Source organism: Danio rerio, chromosome 7 (assembly GCF_049306965.1).
Source record: "Danio rerio strain Tuebingen ecotype United States chromosome 7, GRCz12tu, whole genome shotgun sequence".
In the NCBI taxonomy this organism is placed as follows: Eukaryota; Metazoa; Chordata; class Actinopteri; order Cypriniformes; family Danionidae; genus Danio; species Danio rerio.
In genome coordinates this window covers 12,431,319-12,453,253 of record NC_133182.1, presented here as the reverse complement: position 1 = coordinate 12,453,253, position 21,935 = coordinate 12,431,319, and the positions used below count along the sequence as shown (strand labels likewise).

The 21,935-nt window shown below is 35.9% G+C and overlaps 1 protein-coding gene across 2 annotated transcripts in view; it reads left to right on the top strand.

The window, feature by feature from the left end:
• adamtsl3 (ADAMTS-like 3) overlaps positions 1-21,935 on the top strand; it is a 391,526-nt gene that overhangs the window by 303,423 nt on the left and 66,168 nt on the right. For both annotated transcript variants that reach the window (XM_003198899.7, XM_068222541.2), the window contains exons 17-21: positions 1,982-2,111; positions 5,868-6,072; positions 8,479-8,661; positions 10,031-10,184; positions 13,168-14,185. In XM_003198899.7, coding sequence (XP_003198947.5) covers positions 1,982-2,111; positions 5,868-6,072; positions 8,479-8,661; positions 10,031-10,184; positions 13,168-14,185 — 1,690 coding nt within the window. The remainder of the gene's footprint in view (positions 1-1,981; positions 2,112-5,867; positions 6,073-8,478; positions 8,662-10,030; positions 10,185-13,167; positions 14,186-21,935) is intronic.

Below are 21,935 nucleotides of genomic sequence, written 5' to 3'. Positions count from 1 at the left end.
AAAAAATTGAAGAGGTACACTTTGGTACTTCTTAGGTTCTAATATGTACCCTTGAGCCAGTGACAGCTCGCCTTTATTTCTGGGAGTGTAGGAACTGTGTTACAATACGCAAAAAAACAACAAAAAAAAAACATTGCAGCTTCCGGTTCATGCTGATTTAAACATCTACAGGTGTTTGGTTACCAAAATGTTGTCTAAAGTATTTTCTTGCAAATTTAAAAAAAAAAAAATTGCATACAAAAAAACATTACATGTGACTTTATTGGTTCAACTGTAATCATAAAGTTCTAAGAAGACTTTGTGCAGCATAAAAACAGTAAAAACAAAAAAGGGCTGCGAGTTTACAACGGTCAATATGATGATTGCATGTTGCAATAATCAATGCTCATAAGTTCACCCCTCACAAATCTATCTGTTAAATTCATATATCTATTAGTAAGTACTGAAGCCAAATCTAGAGCTTATCCAACAAAATACCTTACGATAACTTAATTATTAAATACAAATTTAAACGAGGAAAAATCAAGAGAAGCAAAAAAAAAAAAGTCAAAAAGTTTGTTGAAATTTATTATGTTGTAATTTATTTATTTTTTGCAATATTTAGCTTGAATTTAATTGTAGTATCTCTCAATTTCTAAATATGTTTGGTGAATAAAATATTATTTAAAAAAATATATCTCTTTTAATGAATCTGTTCTGTTTAAATGCAACAAAATACATTTCCTTTACTACTGAGAAATGGATACAAATATTCATTTTCAAAATGGGGTGTACCCAATATGCTGAGCACTATGTATAATATAGTCAACAAAGAAAATGTAAGTGAAAGCTGTAAATAATGTCGTAGTCTTATTAATTTACAATAACAAACTCTGTACATCTCTTTATAATTAGGGTAAAACCCTGCTTTATTAATTAATTAATTAATTAATTTATTTATTTATTTAACTATTTATTTATTAATTTATCTATTTATTTATTTATTTAACTATTTATCTATTTATCTATTTATTTATTATTTATTTATTTAACTACTAATTAATTATTTAATTAATTAATTAATTTATTTATTTATTTATTTATTTATTTATTTATTTATTTATTTATTTATTTATTTGTGTATGTATTTGTTTCATTTTAGTTGTCTTTTATTTCTTTAAATTACTTTCCACAATGAATCCTGATGTCACAAATGTTCATAATGATAATAAAGCTTGCTAACAAGTTTATGATGATTATTGGAGGAATTTTAATGCTTTGTTTCATTAATTCATCGTCATTTAAAAGTTGCAGGGTATTTACAGCTACTGTATATTTCTGTCCGTTTGTATTCTGTTCTATTGTGCCCCTATAGGGGTACAGTCGCAAACTGATGTTACACCTAAAAACACATTCTTAATCCCTTAGTGCCGCATTGACGCCACACAGGGCGGTAATGGTCATTTTAAAGTGTCACCCTCTGTATATGCTGCATGTTTGCAGCAGTGTAAAACAAATAAACATATATTAGCAGCAACATAACTATTAATAACAATTAACATAGTCAAATGTTGTATTTAACACCAGTCTATAAATGTTGGCTCTCTCCTTCATATTTCGTACAACAAATCATTGCCATTGTATACAGTTGCTGTCTGTTTTGTTGCTACTTATCAATTTAATGCGTTCTTGCAGAATAAAAGTACTAATGGCTGAAATAAATTGCTGATTGGATCACTCCCATAAGTAATCCTAAATGATTTTAGCTTTCAAATATGAGCGGAATATTGAAAGCAAGCTCTCTAATCTGTTTAGCTTTTAAAATAATTTCTAACAGCTAAATGGCTGATTTTGATTTTTACATCTCCAGCTTTCCGGGAGAAATGCAATTGGCATGAAATCTGAAATTGCTCAGAGAGCTGATAATGATCAGCCTGGGCTATGTAATATTTCAAAATGTCCTCTGCCAAAAGTCTTGCCTGCTCACGGTGTTGTTTTGCAGGCAAACAGATGGCTGTTGTCAGGTGTGTGAACACCTTGAAGAAGGAGATTGTTGATGACTTGCTCTGCAATGGATCCAAAGCTCCAGTTTCCCTGCTGCGCATCTGTAACCCTCAACCGTGCCCTCCAAGGTAACGTCCAAGTAGAAATCTCCATCTGTGTATGTTTCAGATGACATTGTTTCAAAAGCTATATTCCCTCATCATATACTGAAACAAATGACTTTACATTTAACTTGTAAAAATGTGTAACCTGGTTAACAGTACATTTCAATAATATATATGGTTAATAACCGTAAATTGACTTTTCTAGAATTCTTAACTTAACCTTTTTATAGCTTTTTGCTGACATTACATGGTTTTGTGTAAAAGAAAAAAAAAAAGTTTTATCTGTAGATATTCATACTTATTATACAAAATGTGGGTGTATAATACTATAAATTAATGAAATACGGTGGTTTATCATAAAATTTAGAAAATTATTTTTCAGTTTTTATTTTTGTTTCAATTTTACAACTTTTTTTTCTTAAAGGGCACCTGTGATGAAAATCATCTTTTGTAAACTGTTTGGACAGAACTGTGTGTAGGTATATTGTGTCCACAGTCATATTGGAGTGATATAAACACAATAAGTGTCTTTTTTTATTTCCTGACATTAAAATTGGATCCAATACTCTCTCATTTTAAGGCTGACCACAATGTGATGGATGAGTGTGGTTTCCCCGCCCACCCAATTGATTGGCAGCTGCCAATGTCTCTGTAGTAACACGTATAATCATGTCAACAAGACAGTACGTGCGCAAAGCAACCGTGATTAAAAGATCTGTTCAGCTCGCTGTGATCATCAATCATCATCAAATGTGATCAAGCGGCCTCGTGCCAACGCATCGCACTGCTACTCATGTGATATTGCATATATATATATATATATATATATATATATATATATATATATATATATATATATATATATATATATATATATATATATATATATATATATATATATAAAATTTATTTATAATAAATGTAAATAAATTGTTATATTTATTTAAAATAAATCGATCAATTCAGTATTAGTAAAATTTAAGTTCGCTTGTATGCTGCTTGAAGAGCATTTGGTGTGTAAAACATAAGCTGAAATAGTTGGTGGTTCATTCCACTGTGGCGACCCCTGATAAATAAGGGACTACTCCGAATGAATGTTACAAAGTTCTATGTTATTTTCTCCTTGAAGGACGAGCAGATCATTTATTTTTGTCCTTACTTTTTGTTATTCTTTTGCTTCGGTTGTCTTTATATCACTTTACATAAGCGTCAGTTTTTAATGATTAGTTGTTAATTCAAAATCTGTTTAGAAGCCAGGTGTAAGTTTCATCCTTTAAAAAGAAAAACCACAGTTTTCTTTAACCACAGGAATGTGCAGTAAAAATAGCAAACGCCACTAATGAATTCTTTCAACACTGAATGTGTTTGTCACGGAAAGATATTGCATGCAAAACCAAAGTGAGGAGGGAAAAAAAGCATCATGATTCATCCAGCTCCTTAACAAGGAGCTAAAATTGAACCCGCTGGCCTAGATTACGTTCAAAGAGCAAATTCAGATGCAATCTTACAGGCTTGTCAGGCTGCGCAGAGAATAAGGACATGTGATGAAAATAATGTGATTTCCTGTTAACTGACCGTTTGCCAACAAAAGCAGGACAGCTGGCTTTTTAGAGCAGCGCATTATGGAATAAATGACTTTACTGGAGCTGATATCTTTCATGTGGGTTTTTATATACTGCAGCTCGCAATTTTATAACCTCTCATATGTTTATGGACAAAAGCTTGATTGTTATCTCAGACTGTATTGTTATTATATATATATATATATATATATAGTCCATATGATTTAATTTGTAGAGATCTTTCTGATTATGATTGTAATGGAATTTCGTAGATCATATTGTTCAAAGGCCTTGGTTTTTATAGTCGTACAAAATACATTCAATAGTATTCTGCAAAATGATGGATGTATTGTTTGTTGTGGTATGAAATATGTTTAATTTTTGTATATATATATATATATATGTGCTGTCAATCAATTAAAAAACTTAACTAATTATTCACACTTTTTTGAATTTTAATCGCGATTAATCACATTTAAAAGATTGAAACTTGTAATTTTGGCTATTCAAATGTAAAATTAATGTAAACGCAAGGCAAAAACTATTTAAATTCAAAATATAATTGTTTATCAGAATTTTTGTTTAACTTGTAACACATATTTCTTAATCTAAACAACAAACCCACAATAAACCATCAAGATCCTGGCTTGACAGCCATATTTATTGCAGAAATTAAAACACAGGCATGATAATGCTATTTGAATTTCAAAACAGTCAAAAATAGAAAAACAATATTTCCAAGTTGGATTCGAAGTGGACCGCAAATAATGCCAAAATACAGGCGTTGCAGATATGGAAAATGGAAAATTATTATAACAATAAAGTATTGAATACAAACAATTGTACTCAGTGTTAAGTGAGAACATTAATTTTAAAGTAGAAACAATTTTACTCAGTCCTCCTTTACATTCAGTCAGTAGCTAAGACAGTCCAGTCTGTTGACATTATCGGGGGACAGTGTGGCCCTTTTCTTTTGAATGATGTGAGCTGAGAGTGCAACGCAATGTCACGGCAATTCGTAACTTTCTGATTTAGTGGCTACGGACGTTTATGCAGGTTTGTTGCCAAGAAACACGCGCACACGCGCACAAACAGACACACACACACACACACAGACAGACAGACACACACAAACACACACGCCGCGTGCAGGACAGGGCAGGCGGAGTGACTCTCTTCAGATTCAACAGGCATGATCGCGTTCATTAAATTTGCTTAAACTAAGCATTCTAAAGTATGGCTGTATTTCACAAGGATTCTGACACAACAACGTGAAGCAGACATTTGCGTGACAATTTGGGGGCTAGACATATATATATATATATATATATATATATATATATATATATATATATATATATATATATATATATATATATATATATATATAGCTATTACAGTACATAACCATCATACGCTGTGCTACGGGATGGTTCGTTCCCAGCTGGCACACAATGTCATGAGACGTTAATATTAGGTTATATTTAGGTTGTGATGTCGGGTGACCAAAATATTATGTCTAGCCTGTGTCTAAGCACAACTTTATTTTGTCGTCAATAAATCTGTCAAATGACGTTGATATTTAGTTGATTTTAGGTTGTGTTGGAAAGTGACCAAAATCCAACAACGAGCCAACATCTTAAACCAACGTCATACATTTATTTGCATTTATTTGTCAGGTATGGCAACCAAAACTCATCTGATAAATATAGTGGCAATGTCCACAAAACGTCAAGCTGTAACACAATTAGACATTGATATAGGGTTGATTTTAGGTCGGACGTTGTACAATGACGTCGACCTGATGTTGGGTTCTTACGTCAACCTAAGTTTCATTTCCAAAAAAAAATCCAATGTCCCCACAACGTAGGGGTGCAGTGCTAATCTGACATTACGTTGACCTGTGCGTGCTGGGTTGGATCGTATTGCTCTCTCACTACAATCGATCCGCTCATTCAGGTGGACTTAGACTGATTGTTTTGACACAGATCCGAGCACGATTGTGGTGTTCACAAATGGCCAAACGAACTAAGCTAATAGGGCAAATGTGCCAGCTTCCGAAACAAACGTCTAGGTGTGAAAGCACCCTTAAATTTGATAAAGCCCACTTTTTATGGTCCATTCAATTTCAGATCGAAGAAAAAAAATTATAAATCAAACATTGTGTACTGTATGTGCCTTTCATTTCTAGTGGTTTTTGTTTGTGTGTTTCTGTCAGATGGGAGGTGAGTGTGTGGAACCTATGTTCAGTGTCGTGTGGTGTGGGGCTTCAGACGAGGAGTGTGTCCTGTGTCAGATCTGTGGCTGGAAACCGTACCGAATCACTGTCCAGCAAAGACTGCGTGGGGAAAAGACCCAATGAACTACAGGCTTGCAACCAGGTGGCTTGTCCACCGTCCTGGGAGGCTGAGGAATGGCAGCAGGTTTGTGATTTTTGTCATTTTAAATAAAAAACAAGGCAAATAAATCTCTTTACAGCTTACTTTGCTATCGTTATAGGACCAATTTCTCAAAACCATTCACACACACAGTTCCTTCATATTGTCTCAACACAAATCAATTAAGTTAAGAAGTAAAGTAAAGAACTTTTATTGTCATTGTAGTTATACAATGAAATTTGTTTGGTAACTCACAGAGACCAGCAGCAATATAAAAAGAGAAAAAACAAACAATAGACATAATACTAAAATATAAGATGCAAGATAAAATATACTAAATGTAATAAGTCACAGTATTTACATTATGGCAAATGAGTGCAAACATGAATATTCATAAAGTGTCTTTGTGCATTAGCAGCAGAACATCAGGAAATCCTAAGGATTATGTTTTTTAAACTGATTTTAAATAAGTAGTTTGAACAAGCAGCAAAAATATTTTTGTCAGTGCATTTGGGCAACACAACAACAGTTTATTTGAAAAATGAGTCAAAATTCTCTTTTGTGGCTAATAACTTATTTTATATTACATGAATTAAACCTAAAATTAAAAAACAAATTATATATTTTAGTTTCAGCTCATGTGTTTCAACTCATTTTAAAAAATTTGCTTGAGCAAGCAGCGAAAATAATTTTTTCAGTGCATTTTGGCAACACAACAGTAGTTTATCTGAGCAAAATTATATTAATAATTTGCTTCAAATTACAAGGATGATATCTTTCAGATTACATGTATCAATTGCTTACTTATACACAAACACGCAAAACCGGTTTGGGGTTTTAAACAAGTAAGGTCATGTGTAGTTTGAGGTCTTGGTAACTTTTGCTTCATACTGTAGCTAAACTGCTCGGAAACCCAAACTGGTGTGTATAAGTGTTTGCCCCTTACTGTTCTTTTTTATTTTTTTATGTTCTCTACATGTTTGTCACTCTTTAATATGTCAGGTCATTGAAAAATATTCAAATATTAGTCAAAAATACCACAAGTAAATACAAAATGCAGTTGTTGTTTTTTTAGGTGGAAACTAAATACAAAACCACATAGCTCTCTGTGAAAAAAAAAAAAGTGTTCTGTGAATTCTGCTGTGTACCAAAATATTTTGCTGGAGAATGTCCAGCCATCTGTTAGATACCTCAAGCTGAGGCAAACTTGGGTTCTGCTGCAGGACAGTAATCCAAAGCAGATCCACTTCTGAAAATGAAGACTTTGGAGTGGCCTAGTCAAAGTCCTGACTCGAATCTAATTGAGATTCTGTGGCATGACCTTAAAAAGGCGGTTGATGCACGAAAACCCTCCAATGTGGCTGAATTACAGCAATTCTGCAAAGATTATTTGCCCAAAATAAATTCACAGCACTGTAACAGACTTAAGTTATCGTGGGAGCAAACACTTTTTCACACAGGACTATGCAGTATTTTTGCAGTATTTTGCAGTATTATTTTGCAGTATTTGTATTTTGTTTTTCCTTAATCATAAAAACTTTTATTTCAAAGCTGCATGATGTGATTGTTTGTGTTATATTTGACTAAAATTTAAATTTGTTTAGTGATCTGAAACATTAACGTGTGACAAACACCCAAAACATAAGAAATCAGTAAGGTTGCAAACAATTATTTATTAATATACAATGCAATAAAGCTTAAAAATTAGTGCCAAAAATGAGTTAAAAGTCTCTTTTGTGGCTAATAATTTATTTTATATTACATGGATTTAAATTATAAATATTATATTTGTATTTTATTCATCCAAGTATTTTTTTATATTGTTAATTAATATTAGTAATAATAGCTTTATATTAAGATTTGCATTTAAATATTTGCACACAAACGTGTGATCTCTTTGATTAAACTTAACTAAACATATTTGTTTGTAATTTACTGTTTAGAATGACTGTAATATAAAGAATATCCGGTCTAAATGTCATCTCAATGTCTTTAATATTGCCTGAGTTATGCATATTTAATGTGGAATTAACTGCTGGGTTAAGCTGACAGTTGTTAAATGGAACCACATTCCACGTTTCCCGCAGAAAATAAATAAAAAGCTGTAATATCATGGAAAGCAATGACATTAATTAGTGAGACTTTTTGCCTACAATGAAGATAAAAAGCCATTTTTAATGCCAGACATTCGCATAAACACTTTGAAGGGCATGTTATTCTCATCGAGCATGTGTTTTTCAGAGCATTTTATTATGAAACAAGATGCAAAATCATTTTTAGGGCCGACTTTGGATGCTTATTTGGCTTTTCTGCTGTAAACAACATCTGCACGTCGCCTGGTGTGTGACTATATTTGCGCACATGCTGTTCTCTCAGCGGTTGCGTCATGCATTATGTGGATGTTGTTGGTTTGTTGGTGTTTATGGTGTTTATATTTTGTCTGTGGGTCAGTGCTCTCATTCGTGCGGCAGAGGCTCCCAATGGCGGAAGGTTTACTGTAAACAGAGACTGGCTACTGGGAGCTACCGCAGATTGAAGGATGAGGACTGCACCGGACCCAAACCTGACGTCCACAGGATTTGCACCAATGCTGACTGTCTGCTGCCTCGTCTGGAAGGTGGAGAGTGGTCCAAGGTATGTGTCCTACTAACATAAACATTAGAGACAACATTACCAGATAATACTTTTGTTCGGAAGGGATACTTCGAATCAAAGTACTTGAGTAAAGGTACAGATACTCTAGTAGAAAAAAAATATTACAGTAAATACCTTCATAGAATTGTAAAATTCTTTGGTTGTATGGCAATACACAATAAACGTGCTATATAAATGCACATTACTTATTATGTACTTACTAAATGTAGTCATTTTCAATATTACTTAAATCCAAGTATATTATATTGAACTACCTGACATAGGTCTTGTCGTCAATCTCAGTTGTAAGAGCAACAAATAATAACTCGATTTTGAGTTAATCAATTGTAAAAGTGGCAGAAGGTCGATTTTTCTGATGAATCATCTGTTGAACTGTATCCGAATCATCACAAATACTGCAGAGGACCTATTGGAACCCGCATGGACCTAAGATTCTCATAGAAATTAGTCAAGTTTGGTGAAAGAAAAATCATGGTTTGGGGTTACATTCATATTGGGGGCGTGCGAGAGATCTACAGAGTGGATGGCAACATCAACAGCCTGAGGTATCAAGACATTTGTGCTGCCCATTACATTACAAACCACAGAAGAAGGCAAATTCTTCAGCAGGATGGCGCTCCTTCTCATACTTTAGCCTCCACATCAAAGTTCCTCAAAGCAAAGAAGGTCAAGGTGCTCCAGGATTGGCCAGCCCAGTCACCAGACATTATCATTATTGAGCATGTCTGAGGTAAGATGAAGGAGGAGGCATTGAAGATGAATCCAAAGAATCTTGATGAACTCTGGGAGTCCTGCAAGTACGCTTTCTTTGCCATTCCTGAAGACTTTATTAATAAAAAAAAGCTCTGCGCTGGACTTTAGACCTCCTCTAAGCTAGTCTATTAAACAGTGTATTTAGTTCCTCAAAATAGCAACGCGCCAGCAATGTGCCTTAGCACACCTCCTTTTTTAGACCAGAATGCCTATGGGCGCACATATGAGCGCAAATGCATTTGCTATTTAAACAACATGGTGCAAAACGTCAAAATGGCTCTTGCGCCGAGCTGAAACTAGCAAACAACAATTGCGTCGCACCTAGCGCCGCATTGCGCCAGGTGTATAATAGGGCCCAAAACCTGAGAATCTAACTGAAAACAAACAGAAAGTGCATTTATGGATTTTAATTAAATATTAGAAGGCCAAACTATTTATTTTTTTCTTAATGACGTGAACAGATGAATTGTTCAGCACAAAAATAGCAATGTGAGCTATCAAAATCAATACCGTAAGTTCTGATTTCATGGGGACTTTAAGAGAAGATTTGAAATTTCAGACTGACCATGTTGTTTTTTTCCACGCGTGTTTGCAGTGCTCTGTGACGTGTGGTAAAGGTGTTCAGCGGAGGGAGCCCGTGTGTAGGAGACAGACAGCCTCCGGTCAGCTGGTCACCCTGGACAGGACATCATGCAGTGATCTTCCCCTTCCTCCTCTGATCAGGAGCTGCCGCATGAGCCCATGCAACAGTAAGACATGCCATGCTATCTGACCTGCAGTTTACACAGTGCATTACCCCGTGTATTCTTGCAGATTGTGATTTGACTTTAAACTGACCTCTATTCGATCTTGCTCTCACTATGCTTTCCATACATTCTGACACCAGCACAGGGGGGAAATTTCATAAACAGAGTTTGGGACCCCATGATGATTCTGAGCTGCAGAAACAGCCCAATCCTGCTTGAGTTTCATCTCAGATTTCTCAAATAAATAACAGGGTTGTGTAGGTATAACTTAGCATGTTATCATTGTTCTCATGATACACATGAGCCAGTGAACTCTCAAAGGTCGTATGTAATAACACAACATGTGAAGCATCCAGAATTGCTTTGAGAGGCCTATAGCTTAACTCAGTGTTGCAGAAAGATTTATATTGATCATTTTTTTTAAAGATTAGCTGAGTTTGTGTTAAAGAGATAGTTCACCCAAACATGAAAATGGGCTAATATATTCTCTCTCATGGTGTCACGGTGGCACAGTGGGTAGCACGATCGCCTCACATGAAGAAGGTCACTGGTTTGAGCCTCGGCTGGGTCAGTTGGCATTTCTGTGTGGAGTTTGCATGTTCTCCCCACGTTCACATGGGTTTTCTCTAGGTGCTCCGGTTCCCTCCACAGTATAAAAACATGTGGTATGGGTAAACTGTCAAAGCTAAATTGTTCATAGTGTATGTGTGTGAATTCCCAGTGATGGGTCGCAGCTGGAAGAGCATTCGCTGCGTAAAACATATGCTGGATAAGATGGCGGTTCATTCTGCTGTGGCGACCCCTGATTAATAAAGGGAATACGCCAAAAAAAGAATGAATGAATGAATGAATTCTCCCTCATGTGGCCTTTGTGAGTGAACACAAAAGAAGATATTTTGAAGAATACTGGTAGCTGGATGGATTTCCATGGTTAGTAAAAAAGTACTTTGGAAGTCAATAGATACAGTGAGGGGAAAAAGTATTCAACTTATGTTTTTTTTTTCTATACAAACATAAAAATAGAGCAAAACAAAATGTTATGTGTAACGATAATGAAATGACAGAAGGAGAAAGTACTGAACTACTAAAATGTAACTAATTCTTTATATAAAAGGCTTTTTTGGTGATGGCAGAAGGGTCAAGACATCACGATGCCGGGGCATCGCAGTCCTCCGCCTTGCCCATGTCGCAGCAGCAACCTGCTCACAAAAAACACACACTAAGGCTGTGTTTACACTAATACGTCTTAGTTTTAAAATGACACTTTAGAATGAAAACTATCCACGCCCACACTGGCCTTTCATCTAGCATTTCTGATAAAGATCTCCATCCAGAATATACCACTGAAAACGCACATCACGTGACCACACACACACCCACTGTCATGCTGCAGCGTATGCCCCCATCTGAACTCCAGCAGTCAGCGGGTACTTTGAGCCCAAAACCCCAGAGAGCAGTGCAGGTCGGACAGTTTATCAAGGATGTACCGCTGGATGGCGCCTCACTATAATTGTAGAACGTGATACTTAATTAATCTTGTCTCCATCTAATGTTTCTATCAGATAACGTGTCACAGCATCAGTACACTGCTTCAATCTTTCGCTTTCATGCTTACTTAGTAATTTGAGTGAAAACCTCAGAGACTGTTGGTTGGTGCCTGTTGGTTGTGCACTTTTTTACCAACCAATTTTGTTGATGTTATTTTAACGACACAGATCACTTTGCCTATTCATGAGTCCTGCAGTAAAAGTGATTGACAGGTGGTAATTTGTGTGTAACTTACCTTTATTCATTTATGATTTGGTTATGGGTATGGGATTGGCCGGTTGGTCAGTCAGTAAATCAGTCAGTCGACAGTGACCTTATGCGAGAACAGCAGGTGCGAATGGCACTCGCGAGAACAAATTGAGATCTGAAAAAGCCTACACTGCAGCCTTTGGTGGATTCGCGAGAACAAAAACTGCAAAAAAAGTAGCTCCTGGGATATAGTTTGCACTCTCCAGAAATCTATATAGGGGTACGTTTTCAAAATGAACATGGGTTGTAGTTAGAGGTGCTTAAATCAAAGAAATAAATATAACAAAACATACTAACTGTATTAAAAAAACTAAACTAAATATCACAAGAAAAGCATGAAAAGAAACATCTTCAACGTATCAAACATCTTAAATAAACTACTCTAACTAAAAACAAAACATACACAAAACAGCACACTCTCCTGAACCTAATAGAATAATAAAAAAAATAATCTGAGTGTTGTAAATGTTTATCGCAAAACTTGCTCGCTTCTACACCCACTCCGAGATATTACTCAAAAAGTATCAGATAACTGGACGAGTTCACAGACAAACACATTGCAATCTCAATAGATTTTAGACAGGAGCATTTATCACAACCAAACAACCACATTCTCTCAGACCACTGCCATCGCAAGCTTACCTGGTGCACTAGGCAAACACTGAGTGTGCCGCCCTCACTTTTGTGGACAAAAGTGAAGAGCGGGGGGATGGGGTATCTCCATGCCGCCCCTAGCAAGATGTCACTCCGGGCAATCGCCCATATTGCACATGGCTAAATCCACCAATGTCCCAGACTAGTCCTTGCAAGAGAGACTGTCCTTACAGAGACACACAAAAGTCAAAGAAAGTAAGAGTAAGAGCGAGTGATCGTCATTGCAGTTTAGGCCGGCTTTTAAACGCTACGCCGACCAGCGATTGGTAGCGCGAACCCAGCATCAACGGCCAAGCTGATCACGAAATGTGTATCCTCCAATGCCATTCGTACATGTAACACATGTAAATCAACACACCCACATACAAACAAAACAGAAACTTTGTCCGGTGTGATTTGACTTCATTGAGTCTGAAATCAAAGGTCTGAAACTCAAAGATTATTTCACCATATGCCGTATAACCTCATGCGAAACTAAAGCAATTACTCTACTCCTATGTTGAACCTTCTAAACTTCTTCCATCTTTTTTCCCAGAGCACAAGCACTCCAAAAAGCGCTGCCCTCAGGTCATAGGTCTGAAACGCATCTACATCCAGAACAGACCAGAAAAACGGCTGAGTTTCACCGTTGGAGGACGAGCCTACCTTCTTCCCAAGACCACCGTGATTATCAAATGTCCCGTTCGGCATTTCCCTAAAGCTCAGATCCGTTGGGAGAAGGACGGGGATGAGCTGACCAGCTCCAAACGCCTCAGCATCACCAAATCCGGGGCTTTGAGGATCTACAACCTGGAAGCTGAAGATATCGGAGTGTACCGCTGTTGGGCCAACCAAGATTCAGACACCTTCATCCTGAAGCTGATCGGATACAATAACAGGCTCCTGGATCATCCGAGTTTGGGAAAGGAAAGAAGGGGGAACTTTCATCCATATCTCAACAAAGAAGGAGGTTTTGTTAGTTCGAAATGCAATGAAGGATTCACGAATGGAAACAAGGCTTCGAAATCAAGTTGGATGCAAAAAAACGAATTCTACAGAGACGATGATGGACATCCCAAGGAGATGCTTTGGGATACTCTTGCTTTGGGAAACTATGCTTTGGCTTCAAGCACCAGGAGCCACACAGGAGCCTTTGTTCTTGAACCTGCTCAATTTGAGGAGCTTGTGAAAAACATCAGTCAGCTTGCAGAGAGTGGCGATGTGACGGATGAAATGGCGTCGCAACTAATTGGGAAACTACTAGAGGACTTGGCTGCTGCAGGGCAAGGGCAAGTTCCTATTGAGGAAAGCACTACAGTGGACAATTATTTAGATAGGACGTCAAACACTTCTGAACTTTTTGGTACGGAGGTTTCAAAAATAGCAGCAATCGTTCGACAGAAGCATCACGGATCTGTTATGAGCTTCCAGCGGGATCTCAGGATCCATGTGGGAAGGACTGCTTACCTGACCAATGCAACCCACAGCCTTACACTGTTGTGTCCCAGTAAGGGATCACCAAAGCCAAAGCTCTCCTGGACCAAAGATGGAGCTCCACTGCAGGACATCAACAGGTAAGAGCTGCAATGTGTTGTTGAAAAAGCATTGGTGTTGCAGAATCTCTCTTTCTACATACAGGTGAACTGAAAATTAATCGTCCTCCTCTGAAATATTTCCCAAACAATGTTTGATAGAGTAAGGAGGAAGAAAAGCCTATTCCCAGCCACTAGACCTTTTTGACAGGGAATTCGAGTGTCAGATGTGTGAAAGTTTGACTACTATACAGGAGTTATTATTATGTAATGTAATGTGTATTTATATAGCGCATTTATTGTGTATGGCCATACACCCAAAGCGCTTCACAATCATGAGGAGGGTTTCTCCACACCACTGCCAGTGTGCAGCATCCACTTGGATGATGCGACGGGAGCCACAGGACAACAGCGCCAGTGTGCTCACCACACACCAGCTGTTGGTGGAGTGGAGAGACAGTGATCGAGCCAATTCAGTGGAAGGGAATGATTGGGAGGCCATGATCTTAAGGGCCGATAGAGGGACTTTGGCCAGGACACCGGGGTTACACCCCTGCTCTTTCACGAGAAGTGCCATGGGATTTTTAATGACCACAGAGAGTCGGGACCTCGGTTTAACGTCTCATCCGAAAGACGGCGCCCACTGACAGTGTAGCGTCCCCTTCACTTTCACTGGGGCATTAGGACTCACACAGACCACAGGTTGAGCGCCCCCTGCTGGCCTCGCTAACACCACTTCCAACAGCAACCTAGTGTCCCCTAGTGGTCTCCCATCCAGGTACTGACCAGGCTCAGCCCTGCTTAGCTTCAGTGAGTAACCGGTCTTGGGCTGCAGGGTGACATGGCTGTGGCTAATTATGGATCATAGATAGCCAAATGTAGCGGGGGGTTTTTCAAACCACAGCCTACCTGAGTATTGTTGCTGACCATGTCCATCCCTTTATGCCGAAAAGTGTACACATCTTCTGATGGCAGGATAACGAGCCATGTCATAATGCAAGATTGATTGTTTTGTTCTGAAACAGGGATTACAATTGTTACAATGTTTATTTTTGTTGTCGGTGCGGTTCACTTTCACACAGCAAATTTTGTAAACAGACCAAAACTATTCAAACAAGTCATGTGTGAATAAACTCTTCTCACATTGGTCAGAGTTTCAGGGTTCCGCTCAGCTGTCTTATCGTTATTTTAATTTATGATGGTAAGCAATAAGACATAATGAGCGAAAAGGTCATTAGGCACTTTCATTTTGACACCCACAGACAATCACCAGATATAAATCAGAGAGGTCGGACTTTCTCATGCAGGGTCTTATTTCAGTTGTCAAGTTTTGTTAAAATCTATCTATTAGCTTTTAAAATCTGCTAAAAAAAATAGATTTGGTGTTTTTGTTTAATTTTGTTGTTGTTATTATTTTATTTTATTTGTAATTTAATTAAATTTTGTTGTTTTGTTTATTTTTTTTACAAAGTTCAACAAAACAAAGCAATAATAAATATTGTGTTTTGTTTTGTTTTGCTTTATTTTATTATTTTATTTATTTTATTTTATTTTACTAAGTAAAATGGAACAAAACAATGAAAAATATTTATTTCAATTTTGTATTTAAATTTTGTTTTTATTTAATTGTATTATTTTATTTTGTTGTTGTTATTTTATTAGTTTTATTGTTTTGTTTCATTTTATTTTATTTTATAAAACAAAACAAAACAATTTATATATATATATATATATATATATATATATATATATATATATATATATATATATATATATATATATATATATATATATATATAATTTATTTTTTTATTTGTTATTTGCCTGGTTAAGTGTAAGAAAATTGATTTTATTTCATTTCATTTTATTTATTTGTTATTATTATTATTTTTTATTTATTTATATATATTTTTTAGCTTAATTTTTTAACAACCAACAACAAGGCTTATTGTTACCGGAATTTCTAAACTGGTGTATACTTTTTTTTTAAAACATTCTTTTTTATATACAGTATATGCACTTTGACAGGTTTATACTTAAAAACTACTTTGGCATTCAACTGACATTTAATTATCATTTTCAGATCAACTATCTTCAAATTTGGCATTGCTTTTACTGTAACACTCCAGAATAGTGTCTGATTGCAGAACTTCTGGAATTCACAAGTCTTTTCATTCATCAACCTCAGTTCTTTTAGTCCGATGAACATGATGTTGAAAGTGAGAGTTTATCTTTAACTCGGAAAAGGAGATCTTTTTTTTCTCTTTATAGAAAACAAGCGTCTCTGTGTAGCTCTGAGTCCAGCCGTGACTGATCTTGATTGAGCAACCGCACACTGCCAAAAAAAAAAGCCTGTTAATCACCAGCCCACTCAAATATTCACCTCCAATCTCACGTTATGCGGTCTGTCGGGGTCAGAAATACTGGCTGTGCTTCTTTCACGCTCTCTCTTGGGTCGCATTGTGGTCTGACGGTGGACTCTCATTGAAAACATTGACTTAGCGAGTGGGTTTTGTCCAGCTCACGGCCTCTGCATGAGCCTCCGCCCAGACAGTCGCCAAACATTGTCTGCTGCTCTTCCTGCTATGGGACCTGAAGGAGACATGGCTGTGCAAACATCGTTCAGGGCTCTTCGTGCAGTTCTGACTTAAAAACCCAGTAACCCTGAGGTGAATGGGGGCAAACTGAAGTGCTTTGGCTTTTCAGGGGGTCAGTGTTGACATGAACTAAAGGGTCATTCTACAGGATGGAGGATTTGTGTTTGTATTGTTGGAGAAATCTAGACATTTTTTTAGAGATGATCGTGTTGTTATGTTCATTGCATTGGGCTACATCAAGCTAAAGTAACTAGTAAGTGTTTGATTCCAAGATAAAAGCTTATCCAATGTGTTTATATTGTAGCTAACAAACTGTCATAAAACAAAGAGGATCATATCTCATCATCATTGTGAACTGATGCTTCAAACTGTAAGTGAACAATATCTCAGTAATGGAAATGGAAAAATCCCAGTACAGTAATTTAAAATATGGTTTCTAGCATTTAGATAAACTATAACCAATATGAAAACATATTTTATTTTTAATTTGTTTAATTTTATAAAGTAAAACAAAACCAAACAAAACAAGAAATATATATATTTTAATTTATTACATTTATTATTTTTTTCAGCTCAGATAAGTGGAACAAAATGGATGGATTTTATTTAATTTTATTTTGTTATTGTTGTTTTGTTTATTCTATTATTATTTTTTTTGGTATTATTTTATTTTATTTTGTTATTGTTTTATTATATTTATTTAGTTGTTAGAATTTTATTTTATTTTGTTGTTATTATATTAATTTATTTTGTTGTTATTGTTTTTTGTTGTTAATATTTTATGTTATTTTGTTGTTATTGTTTTATGTTATTTTGTTGTTATTGTTTTATTTAATGTTATTTTTATTATTTTATTTTATTTTGTTGTTATTAATTTTTTGTTATTGTTGTTATTTTTGTTATATTATTTTATTTTGTTGTTTTTATTTTATTTGTATTTTTTATTTCATTTAACAAAGTAAAACAAAGCAAAACATAAATATATATATATATTTAATTTAATTTAATTTAATTTAATTTAATTTTATTTTATTTTATTTTATTTTATTTTATTTTATTTTATTTTATTTTATTTTATTTTATTTTTAATATTTTTTATTAGGACTTTCACTGTACTTTTTATCCCGGAGAAGTGGAACAAAAGGGATGTATTTTATTTTATTTATTTATTTATGTATTTATTTTAATTTTTTTATTTTATTATTATTATTATTATTATTATTATTATTATTATTTATTTATTTATTTTTTAATTTACAATTGTGCATGTTGATGTATTTAGAATTTTCTTTTTACACTATGAGAAAATACATAAACGAGACCAGTGATGTAGAATGTTGATTTTGACAGCTCGATTATTATACACTTTTTATTGGAATCAGATTTAATTTTATTTGTGTTGGAATCAAGTATATTAATTTAGGTTTAATGACTGATGCTTATTTTTATCCAATTTATGCCTCATCATCATAATCTCGATACCCCTAACAGAACTCAACTCTATCTGGCATATATTTATATATATTTTAGAAATATGAAATTCATCTAAGGGAATGATCTCATTTTCAGCTATAACCATTTTTATATCATTATTTTTTGGATCGCGCTCAGTTCTTTTCTAATACTTTATTTATTTATTACACTGAGGTTATTTTGACCGCAAGTTGGCTCGTGGGTTGCCAGCGAGTCTCTTGTTGACAGCAGTGTTTGTGTGCGGTCTCCGCTGCATCACTGCTATCCAATGCCACTTGACTCCAAAAGCAAATACACCAGCCATGCCAGCTCATGCCAGCCCAGTGCCAACCCCAAATGAATGCATTCCACTCCTGCAGAGTCACATTTACTGTTAGATCATGTTATTCTTCTCTCACTGCAGGTATTGGGGAGATTTTTAAAGCGTCTCCCTTTTTGGACGTCATATTCAATTACAGCATGTCAGGTCATTGGCAAGGAGAAGCTACAACTGTCTGAAGACTGGAGAAATAATGCTGAACAAAATGAAGCTGAAAAATCAGTGATGAATAATAATAAAGAATAAATAAACTCTTTAAAAATAAATGTGTTATAATAATAGTAAATAATAATAATAATAATAATAAAATTATAATAATAAAATTATAATAACAACTATTATCAATAATACAATAATACATACTGCGTAAAAACTCGCTGGATAAGTTGGCGGTTCATTCCGCTGTGGCGACCCCGGATTAATAAAGGGACTAAGCCGACAAAAAAATTAATGAATATTGTGATGCAGTTCCTAGTGAAACTGAATATTAAATGAGGAAAAATTGGGTGTGGCTTGATTTTTTCTACCACGAGCTGATTGGATGCAGGCTTTTCATTAAGAAAGATGAGGAAAGGATTTTTTGGGGGGGTTTTATCACAACCTAACAGACACCTCCTTCTGCTCACCATTTCTGTTTGTTGTCAATAGCTGTTGTGGGGCGTGGTTAAGTATGTTAGCCGCGCCCAATACCTCAGAGTGATGTAATCTGAGAATATAACTGAAAACAAACAGGAAGTGCATTTTCAGATTTCAATCAAATATTAGAAAGGCAAACTATTTTTTGTTTCTTAATGACATGCACAGATGAATTGTTCACAAAACAATGCGAGCTAACCAGCCTGACGTCACGAGAAAACGTAAGTATTTTACGTTTTGGCAGTTTAGTGGCTAATTCGTACGAATTCGTACGAGTTCAGTTGTAAGAAATTGTACGATTTTAAAAAGGAGGCATGGCACCTTATCCCACCCCTAAACCCAACCGTCATTGGGGGATGAGCAAATCGTACTAAAATGTACGAATTAGATCGTACGAATTCGTACGAATTAGCCACTAAATGAAAAAGTTACGAATTGCCGTGAGATTGTGTTGGAGCTAACACAGTCAATATGGCTAGTTTTGATTTCATGTGTACTGTAAAGGCACTTTGGTCAATCCACAAAAGTGTTTTCATCTGAATGATGAGCTCGCTGGAGCAGACGTTTTGTGGGATGCTGAGTGTCTCCATCCGCCTCCATCCGCTCGTGGCCTCGGAGCCGTCTCTGCTGTGCCGCTCACATTGCGCGTCTTATTTTTGGCCGAATGTGAAGCAAAACACAGGCGAGGTGATTGACATTCACAGACTCTAAAGCCGTGTGAAGTCTCAACCTTTCGTGCTCCTTCATTCAGATGTGTCTTGGCACCACCGCCGCGCTTTAAATCACATCCTAACAAGGTTGCTTTGCTCCTCGAGCTGCGAACGGGGATTTAAACTCACACCACTGCCGGTTCTGCTGCCGTTGGAAACGTGATGATTGATATTTAGATGAAAAATATCATTCTGAGTTGTGAAAGGTTGGTATTACTGTGATCATAGAGTACTTATTGTTTGTTTGTTTTTTAAGCAAAACCATTGCTAAACTTGCAATCATTATGAGGTATGCTAGTATGCATTTTTATAGCAATGATTTTAATATTAAACTACCTGACAAAGATCTTGTTACCTATACAAGTTTTAGGAACAATAAATAATACCTAGTTGATCAGTTGGTATCAGAAGTGGCTTATATGAATGGTGAAGGCCTCTAGATTATGCTTATTTTACCAAAATAAAATATCTTCATGCCTTGATTTTGAATTATTTAATTAGGAAAGGAAGGTCTGACTTTACTAAGACAAAAGGCAAAGAAAGCGTTCTTGCAAGACTTCCAGAGTTCATTAAGATTTTTCAGATTCATCTTTAATGTCTTCTCCCTCATCTTACTCCAGACATGCTTAATAATGTTCATGTCTGGTGAATGGGCTGTCCAATCCTGGAGCAACTTGACCTTCTTTGCCTTTAGGAACTTTAATATTGACACAAAGTCTTGATACCTCAAGCTGTTATTGTTGTCATCCGCTCTGCAGATCTCTCGCACGCCCCCTATACTGAATGGAACCCCAAACCATGATTTCTCCTTCTCCAAACTTGACTGATTTCTGAGAATCTTGGGTTCATGCAGGTTCCAGTAGGTTTTCTGCAGGATTTGTGATGATTGGGATGCAGTACAACAGATGATTCATCTGAAAAAATAAACCTTCTGCCACTTTTCAATGATCTAGAAATCCAGTTATTATGTGTTGCTCTTAGAACTGGGATCGACGACAGGACTTTTGTCAGGTAGTGCATAAATATAAAGCCAAAATATAAAGCCAGTAGACAAAAACAAAAAATTCTGATAGTAAAAACAGAGGAGATTTGTGTTTAATTTAATTAATTTATTTATTTATTTATTTATTTACTGGATGCCATACTCTTAACGTACGTTCACACCAAAAGCGGCGAGAGTGTCAAGGTAGCCAGAAGTCATTCATTTTCAATGAGAGTCGGCGGCGATAAGCGGCGCATCTTCACCGGTGTGGGCATCGAGGAGAGTTGAAATCAAGTCAACTTTTTGGGTAATGAGCTATGATGCGGTTCAGCGGCAAGCGAACAGAATGAAGAAGTCTATCGCTTGAGAGGAGTCCTGAGAACACAGACCTGCGAACTTTGCTTCCTACCACAGTTGTTGCCAAGGGTTTGATGATTGCGGTCACCGGATTTTCAATTATTTACAACGTTTTCTTACAGGAACATGGTTTAAATAAGTTACTGGCGAGTTACTGATGTGCATTAATGTTATATATATTTATCTTTAAAAAAAACTGGAATCTCATGTAACAGTACACAACAGTATTGCTGCTTCAGAATATTTCAGACACATAGACACATTGGATAATTAAATAAAGCAAAGCCACACCACACGCAACTTGATCCTCCATTGTTAAATGAATTTGATAAGAAGTGCGCAACATTTTTCACGCTAGAAACATGTTCTATGCAGGAATGTAACTGATATGCTGCAACGACTACTTTAAATACGAGATCTATGTAGCGAGTTTTGACGCTCTCGCCGCCGGAGCTGAAGGCAGACAGCGTTGTTGCCAGGGCGGCCAGAGCGACCATAGACGCTCTCGCTGCTTTCAGTGTGAACACACATTAATGTTATTAATGTTATGACAGGATGTGCTGACAATAGAGTTAGCTCCAAATGCAGCTTTATTATGAAATGGGATTGTCATACAGGCAAGGGAGAACTGGAGCACCGAGAACAATAGAGAAAATCCAAAACGTAATCCAGATAATAGGCGATGGTCATGGCAGGAAGAAAACAGTCAAAAACAGGG